Below are 9,032 nucleotides of genomic sequence, written 5' to 3'. Positions count from 1 at the left end.
CTGTGAGGTCACGACGAGGTCGTAGAAGGACGACATAAGACTCCGCCCCCGTCCCGTCCCGTCCCGCCTGCCCCGCCCCCCCCCCCCCCCCCCCCAGCGTTGATCTCAGGTCAAGGGTCACGAGCTCAGGAAGTCTGCTGCATGAACTGTTTATTTTTGGAACAGGAGCGCCACCAACTGTGCGCAGAGCAAACTGCTGTTGTGTCCCCCGGAAAAAAAAAAAAACAACAACTGGATTTTAGTTTCTCTGGAGCTCAGAGCCAAGGGTCAAAGGTCAAAGGTCAAGTCCGGAAGCACGTGTGTGGAAGTGAGACCAAACGGTTTCCAGTTTTGGGTTTTTGAAGTCCTGGGATAATCCGAGGGATTATGAAGTCTCTGGGATGATTTTTTTTTTTTAACGGATGAAGGAAAGAAAAGAAAATGAAACTCCGCCTTCATTCAAACATGTTAAAAAAAAGTTTTTTTAAGCAAAGTCTAAAGTTAAAGGGATAGTTTAAGGCTTTTTTTGGGATTAAGGATAAATTACTGATCCGTACTACGTGATTAAAATTAGCCTTCACGATATTTTAACGTCGTTTCAGAAGTAAAGGAAAACCTGGCACAGGATTTCCAGGAAAACCTGGCACAGGATTCCCGGGAAAACCATCAATTTATGCAAGTATAAATTACTGATCCGTACTACGTGACTAAAATTAGCCTTCACAATATTTTAACGTCGTTTCAGAAGTAAAGGAAAACCTGGCACAGGATTACAGGAAAACCTGGGATTCCAGGAAAACCTGGCACAGGATTCCAGGAAAACCTGGCACAGGATTTCCAGGAAAACCTGGCACAGAATTCAGGGAAAACCTGGCACAGGATTCCAGGAAAACCTGGGATTCCAGGAAAACCTGGCACAGGATTCCGGGAAAACCATCAATTTATACAAATAAGAACAGATTTTAACCACTTAACAACACACTTGCGTTACACAATCTACGTCGGCTCAAGTCTGCGATGTCTTGATAATCCGTTCACTGCTTTATCTCACTGTTAATCTGACTTTTCTGACTAGAAAAACTGAAGTTTGTAATCTCATAACTCTCCTCCACCAAACTCCATACAAAAAAACAGCATTTTAAGCCCACTGGGACACAGAAGCTTCTGCTCCACCGCTGCCCCGTGTGGTCACTTTATGTCACTGAGGTTAATCCAGATGAAGGATTTCAAACACCGAAGTCGCAAAATAAGACGTTTGAAGTTAGCGACGGAGGCAGCGGTGGATCAACGGCTCCTGTGAGCTGTGACGTTAAATCGATGGTTTTCTCTATGGGGTTTGGTGTGGGAGAGTGAGCGGTTTACTGACTTTAGTTTCCAGACAGAAAAACAAAAACAAAAATAAAGCAACATAGTCGAGATTTGACGCTTTAAAAGACCCGAACTATCCTTTTAACGACACAATATTGTTACGGAATCTTCAAAATAAGACGAATCTTGGGATGTAAAGTGTAAGAAAGGTGAGCTTTTACTGTGAAAATCACATATTCTGCTTGTTATTTTTTTAGGTGGATCTCTCTGGTTTAGAGATTTAACTTTAATATGTTTTTAGATTTAAAACATCACACGTGTACATCATGGGATTATTTAAAAAAAAAAAGAAAGCAATAACAACATCCTGGAAGAAAAAAAACTGGAAGTATCATCAATTTTGTAGATTTTTTTTTTTACAGAAAGTTTAAGTTTATTTTTGGTTAATGGGTAAAAAAAAAAAAAATAGCAACATTGACCTTTTTTATATGAAAACCAAGAGGTAATATTTATAAAAAGATGAAATAAAATAGGAAGATTTATTGTTAAGCACAGGCTGCAGCTTATGTTTTGGGGAGTCAGGGTTTTTGTTTGAAATAAAATAGAAGAAGAAGAAAACGTGAACTCTATTTCTAAGGAAATGCTGAAAAAGATAGAAAACACTTTTTTGTGCCTTTATGAGATGAATAGCGATAATATAGGCGCTCTGTTTTTACAACAAAATCCACCGACTACTCACTTTTGTACAAGGTTATCGTGTAATTGTAGTCGTTTCGAGGCAAAAAAAAAAAAAAGTTGTTTTTGTCTCTTAAAACGACAAAAATCCTGCTTTTTTAGATGAAGAAATGACGTCGTTAGAGCTGTTTTTTTGGGCTGATTGTACAGTTAAACGTTATGTTTCCCTAAACTGTCAGGCAACAGTTTTTAATAAAATATATATGTTTAATTTTACGTGTGTGTTCATATGTGTGTTAACGTCCTGCTCTGTTCTTTGTCGTCGGGGGTTTATTGTCGAGTGTGGACGGATGAACGTGGGAGGATCAGGTTCTCGGGGTTCAAGTCTGGGTCTGTGTTTGAGCTACAGATTAAACTCAAGAGATAAAACACTTTTATGGCTCACTCCGGACTTTTCAGATGAAGCTGTTAGCGTCTGCTGAGCTCAATACTTCTAATTTACCTTCTTTCATTTCACTTTAATGCCAAAACAAACGCACAAATCCTGCACTTAAAAGTCTACACATCACTTTTATGAAGTCATGACTCTTGGGGCTCGAGCACCGACTTCTTGAATCTAAAATGTTCCCTTTTCTGCTTCTTTGGCCGAATTAAATGGCTAATTCCAAGCTTTTCTTTATTTAATGGTTATTTATTTACGGACTGACAAATATCTAATTAAAAATACACATTTAAACATTAAAAAATGACATGAAATGTGTGTTTTTAAACATTAAATTGTGAATAAAGATGCACCTGATTTGCCGTTTTGAATATAGTGATAATACATTTTTATATAATATACCGAATGACTAGCAGTTGTTATTGTTAACTACTTGCTACTAGCTTTTTTTTTAACCTTTTTGATAATTACTATTTACAGACAATTAATTATGTTATTATTAGTAGTACAAAAGTAGATTTGAATATAAAGAAAACTGTACCCAAGAATAAAAAGAATAAATAATCATAAAAATGTACACAAACTGTGCTAATTGTACTAAACAAGTACAATTATGCAGCTATATAACATAAATATGTACGCGTAGCATTAGAGTTATATTATAGGGCAGTTTACGAGGCGTAAGAACTTGATTTATTTATGTAATTGCACATAAATAATAAAATAGCTCCTCTTTACGGTTTTTTGAAACCGGAACTGCTTTTTTCTTCTCTTTCCGGACCTGTTTATAAAACCGCACACAGTCCGTCTCCGTAAGTCTTCCGTCTCAAGATGGCGGAGTATGTTAACGTAGTCCGAAGGGCTTTGGGACAGCTAGGAGGTCACGGTGGACTCCGTGGTTTTATGTGGCACTTATTCCGGTAAATTTACACACATTTATCTGCTCTTTTAAAACGACAAAAGAAGTTTTGTTTAGATTAAAAATCGAAGCGTGACACGGGGTTTCTTCTTTTCCTCCGCGGAGCTAACATGCTAGCATGTTGACAGCTAACCTTGTACTCAAAGCCTCCATTAAGTCTTTTATTTACACTTTTACAATCTTTTAAAAATGTTTTACAATCATTTAAAAGTATATTTAATACATGTGTAATTAATAATGTGAAGCTTTTACCTTTATAGCGGTTTTAAAGTTGATTTATGAAATGTCAAACCTGATCCTATTCAAAATTCCCTGATTTTATAAACATTTGACGAGCTCGCGACTTTAAACTTATTACAAGTTATTAGCGGGATTATTTAAAATGAAGTTAGGAATGTGTGGAATAATTCGGCACAGCAGAGATGATACAAACACTCTTTATTTTAGACATATTTCACTATTTATGAGATTGAGATGACATTTGAATGCACACCTGCTTCACTGAGTGTAAACGTTGATATCGTTATTTTCTGCGTGAGAACAGAATGATCAGCTTCCAAGATGATGAATAAATTATGATGATTGTTGTTAGAAATGTCACTACTATGATGTTTTTGTTGGGGACAGAGTGAATGAGGTGAAGGTTGGAACTCTGATCGGTGTCGATAAATACGGGAACAAATACTATGAAGACAAGAAGAACTGCTTCTTTGGTGAGTAGAAATCACTCATATATGAGTGCTGTTTTATTACATGTTGTTATTCAACAAAAAAAGCCGTTTATTGCATCTTTCTTCATCAAATATGAACATAGAAGTGGTGTTTTCTTACTTTTTTTGTAAATATTGAAGGAGAGGGGCCTTTATCAGCACGTCATTTCATGAATTTAAAAAATTCCTTAAGAGATTTGCAAATATTTTCAACACATCCTTGTTCAGGGCGATGCCGACTATTATGATGGTGAATTTCAAGTCATTCCGAGATAAAAAAAAAATTTGCATCAGGGCAAATGGATAATTTCCCGATTTTTAAAAATGTATTTAAATTATCTCTTAAGAGATTTGCAAATATTTTCAACGGATCCTTGTTCAGGGCGTTGCCAACTAATATGATGGTGAATTTCAAGTCATTACGAGATACTTTTTTTTTTGCATCATGGCAAATGGATAATTTCCCGATTTTCAAAAATTCATTAAAATTATTCCATAAGAGGTTTTCAAATATTTTCAACTGATCCTTGTTCAGAGTGATGCTGACTATTATGATGGTGAATTTCAAGTCATTTCGAGATAAAAAAAATTTTTTTTTGCTGATGAGCCACTGCCTGCCCACACACACAGACACAACCCAATATTGAATTATTTATAACAACAAATCTAAATAACTGACAGGACAGAGTGTGTATTTGTGTTGCAGGGCGTCACCGCTGGGTGATTTACACCTCTGAGATGAACGGGAAGAACACGTATTGGGAGGTGGACGGCAGCATGGTTCCCGCTGAATGGTACGACCCGTTTGTTATTTTATTTCTGTCTTTTATTCATATAGATAAATAAATGACGAGGCAGCGTGTTTGTTTGTTTGTTTGTTTGTTTTGTTTTTTCAGGCACCGTTGGCTCCACTGCATCGGCGACGAGCCGCCCACCACTCACCCTCTGGAGCAGAAGAAGTTCCTGGCCGAGGTTCATCAGTTCAACACCAGCGGCAGCGCACAGCAGTACGTTCCTTACCCCACCACCAGCAAGAAGATCCACGAGTGGGTTCCACCCAAAGCTGGAGCTCCGTGAGAAGCCCACACACTGCACACACACACACACACACACGTCAACACACAAATTATCTGTAAATTATACCTTTTACTGTCCACAATAAAAGCCTCCACACACTGAGATTTATCTCGTCACTGTCAGGTTTTCTGTCATTTTATCTCCTCAAAGCTTCAGAATCAGTAAATATTAAGCGTCTTCTTTTTAACATATTATGTCCAAAAAATACCTAAAAATAAATGCAGGATATATGTAAAACACTGTTTTGAGTGCATTGAGTGCAAATATTTGGGCAAAAAAATCAGATTTATGACTTTTTAATAGCAAATAATTTGGTACGAGTGGTGTTTTAGGACTTTTTTGGACGACAACTATGTGGATATAAGTGCTATTTATGTTATTCTGTTTACAGCAAATTTAATACACTGTGTAAAGTAAATTTTCACATAACATGACCTAAAAAGCCCTTAAAATAAATGCAGGAGATTTATTTGTGACACTGCGATGCTCAGTGTGACGATTTAAACATTTGAAAACTTCTAAATGGCTAAATGTGGAACTGCATTTCAAGAGATAAATACTTTATTTTTTTTAATATACAGTAGGTTAAAAACACCATGCAAATCAGAAACAAATTTTGCTGTGTTCAATACTTCACTAAAATATTAATATATTTTGCATTATAATTAATAATTTGTGTTTCTATTATGTTCTGGTAAATGGAAAGTTAAAAAATAAACATATAGGAATAATATAGAGCGATATTGGCAGGCAAATGTTAAAAATGTTTGTCAACAGTAGAAAAATGACTGTAATTACAACATTTAAGTTTAAATGTGTATTTTTGTTTTATTTTTAAGTTTTCCTGGCATCTAAGAAGTTAAAATGTGTATTTTTTGTCAAAACTTGGGCCATAAAGTAAATTTATTTGACAAAAATCTTCCCATTATAGTCATACAGTGTGTGATACAGTGTGTGAGAGCAGCTCAGCGTCATCGTGTTATAATCCATGTGGGATTAAAACTGAGCTGAGGCAGCGTTTCACCGATGTGTGTTAAGATTCTCCAGCACTAACAAAGAGTGTGTGTTTATTCACACACACACACTCACACTTGTGAAGACTCGGTGCCAGAATCCAGCAGAAGTTATCAGGATACAAAAAAGGTAAGATCAGACTCTTTTATTTTGTATTTAACAATATAATAGTTTCTTTATTTCTGTAGATAATACAAGATTATACACATGTTCAAGTGTGTCTTCAAAAAAAACTGTTAATAAACCTGCTGTTGAGGGAAAAAAGGCATTTATGAGAGTTAAATATTGAAGGATTTTAATCCAGCATAAGGGTCAGGGTCAGTTCTGGCCACCACCTGTTCCACCCTTTGACCACAGGGAGGCGATATAGATGTCAATTAAACTATTGCTTTTGTTTCTCTCAACCAGCAGACACTCTGCTGCTTCTGAGCGCTCGCCTGGACGAGCTGCCCCAGCGCTGCGATGAGCGCGGCGTTCTCCTCCCTCCTCAGGACAGCGTCCTGCTCCCGTGTTTTCCGAGCGTCGTCCAACATCAGCTGGATGTGGCGTAAACGCTGATCCCGGTCTAGCTCCTGCTGCCGAGCATATTCCGCCCAAAGCTCTGTGTGGTCGTCTATGAGGTCCTGCTCTGTGCTTCTTCTTTTTCTCTTACCTAGATAACAATATAGAGATGTAGAAATGGGTTATTAATCAAACCGTTAAGGAAATGGTCCTATAAATCTGGGGTTCCAGGGCGGTGGGGACTGGTGGTTGTCCCTGCTCTGGAGCTCCACGGGGGGCAGAGCTTTGTGAAAATGAATGAAATGGAATCATGAAAACAATTAATATTAACCTAGTGTGTTAAATGTGTAAAAAGTATAAACGTGGAGCTCTGGGTGGGGGGTGCTTGTTATGCTTGTTGTATCCGCTCTGGACTTCCAGGGAGGCGGACTGGTGGTGGCGAGTGTCCCCTGTGTGGAGCTCCAGGGTGTGAGGCGGGAGATGGTGGTAGTTGCCCCCGTTCTGTGACTCCAGGGCCGGGGACAACAACCACCACAAGTCCCCCCCGCTCTGGGGTTCGTTTTTTGTTTTATTTTATTTTGAAAAACGAATGAAAGGAAGGTACACGTACCGGAAACACAGTTGCCGCAAAGGGCAAACTGTTGTAAATCATGTTTATTATTATTATTTCTTACCAGTTGCACGTCGCTTTGGCGAAGTCGGTGGCACCGGCGACGGTGCAGCTAACGACTCTGCTGGGGCGCCGTCGCTGACGTACGAACCCTCTTCGAAAATGGAATGGGATTCTTGAACGAAAGAAGTGTACAAAACATACGCTGTAATTATTACACGTAAAACAACATGTTACACGGTACTAAAAGCCACGACGTGTACAATTCTGGTTTCGTTTACGTCATGTTTTGTTTTGCTAACTAGCTAGCCAGCTACGTTGTCTCGTGTAAACAAACGGTCACAGGTAGCCTAGCTAGCTAGCTAGTTTGCCAACTAAATATGTGTCTCGCTGGGTCTGTAGACGTGATGTTACTTACGGCGATAAGTCTAATTCATGATATGTACAAACCTGGTTTATTTTACACGTTTACGTCATGTTTTGTTGTCGGCTGAGCACGTAGTAGCGGACATCGCTAACTAGCTAACCGGCTACGTCGTATCGTGTAAACAAACGGACGGAGGGTAGCCTACTAGCTAACTTTCCGGCTAAATGTGTGTCTCATTGGGTATACAGTGCACACATTATATTACTTATTATTACATTAAAATGTATTGTTGAAGTGACTTTATTCTCAGCAGTGTTTAAACGCCACCAGCCTGAAACACTGTTGCCAACTAGCTAGCTATCGTGTAAACAGACGGACACATGTAGCCGACTAGCTAGCTAGCTTACCGGCTAAATGTGTGTCTCACTGGGTCTGCAAAACACTATGTCCCAATTAAAAAGTCTCCTTTAAGTGAGTTTATTCTCCGCAGTGGTTAAACGTTGCTCTCGGGTTGAAAAACACACACTTACCATCCTCAATCTTCTTCTCCAACCAATCCTTCACCTTCGCCTGCGATGTCAACGGTGCGGCCGAGTCGAGGAAACCCACTCTCCATCGCTTTAGTGGCCGGTCCTCGCCGTATATACCGTCCATATGGTCGAACCACCTCCAGCTCTTGCGGTTCGCTCCATTCCTTCCATTGTGGTCTTTCATGGACCGATAATAGCTCTTGAGTTTCTTCAACTTATCCCGACACTGTTGGAGTGTGCGGTGGAAACCGCGAGCGGACATCGACTCCGCGAGCTCCCGGTAGACATTCGCGTTCCGGGCGGCTTCGTACAGCTCTCTCTGTATTTTGTCGTTTCCGACTAAAGACAAGAACGTCTGGATCTCGTCGTTGGACCACGGAACGATTTTACGCAGAGTTTCCATGTCGCCGTCTTCGTTTGCTGCAAGTTTTGTTTGAAAATGGTGAATTTCTACTTCTTCTTCCTGTGTCGTATGTCGCGCTCATGACGTATCCAGTGACGACACTTCTGGCCAATCAGTGGCCGGCGGTTTTGACCAATCAGCGCATAGTACCTACTCAGCTCGCTTGGAAACGCCCCCTAAACCGTGCTGAGTAAAAACGGACGACATACTATACTATGACTTTTTTTGGTCAAATTTTGGAAAATAAAATTGTCAAAAAATGGACACATTTTGGATGAAATAGTATATTATGACTTTTTTGGGTGAGATTTTGGACCAAAAAAATTGGCAAAAAAATTATACAATTTTGGATGACATACTATACCGTGACTTTTTCTAGTGAAATTTGAACAAAAGAAATTGTCAATGAAATTGTAAAATTTTTGGACGACATACTATACCGTGACCTTTTCTAGTGAAATTTTGGACAAAAAAAATTGTCAATGAAATTGTAAAAT

General features: G+C 39.0%; 2 protein-coding genes across 2 annotated transcripts; one reads left to right on the top strand and one right to left on the bottom strand.

The window, feature by feature from the left end:
• Positions 1–3,204: 3,204 nt before the first annotated feature.
• ndufa12 (NADH:ubiquinone oxidoreductase subunit A12) lies at positions 3,205–5,201 on the top strand. Its single transcript, XM_083906599.1, has 4 exons — positions 3,205–3,324; positions 3,951–4,036; positions 4,740–4,827; positions 4,930–5,201. Exons 1-4 carry the CDS (start codon positions 3,236–3,238, stop codon positions 5,108–5,110), a joined length of 444 nt encoding a protein of 147 aa, XP_083762725.1. The 5' UTR covers positions 3,205–3,235; the 3' UTR covers positions 5,111–5,201.
• Positions 5,202–6,394: 1,193 nt separating this feature from the next.
• On the bottom strand, positions 6,395–8,548 carry LOC310941898 (uncharacterized protein). Its single transcript, XM_083907146.1, has 3 exons — positions 8,133–8,548; positions 7,300–7,410; positions 6,395–6,776 (listed from the first exon to the last, which is right to left on the bottom strand). Exons 1-3 carry the CDS (start codon positions 8,533–8,535, stop codon positions 6,502–6,504), a joined length of 789 nt encoding a protein of 262 aa, XP_083763272.1. The 5' UTR covers positions 8,536–8,548; the 3' UTR covers positions 6,395–6,501.
• Positions 8,549–9,032: the final 484 nt, after the last annotated feature.

The sequence above is a fragment of the Microchirus variegatus genome (assembly GCF_963457635.1).
Source record: "Microchirus variegatus genome assembly, chromosome: 20".
NCBI lineage: Eukaryota > Metazoa > Chordata > Actinopteri > Pleuronectiformes > Soleidae > Microchirus > Microchirus variegatus.
The sequence above is the reverse complement of the archived record's forward strand: the minus strand, read 5'-3'. Positions and strand labels throughout refer to the sequence as shown.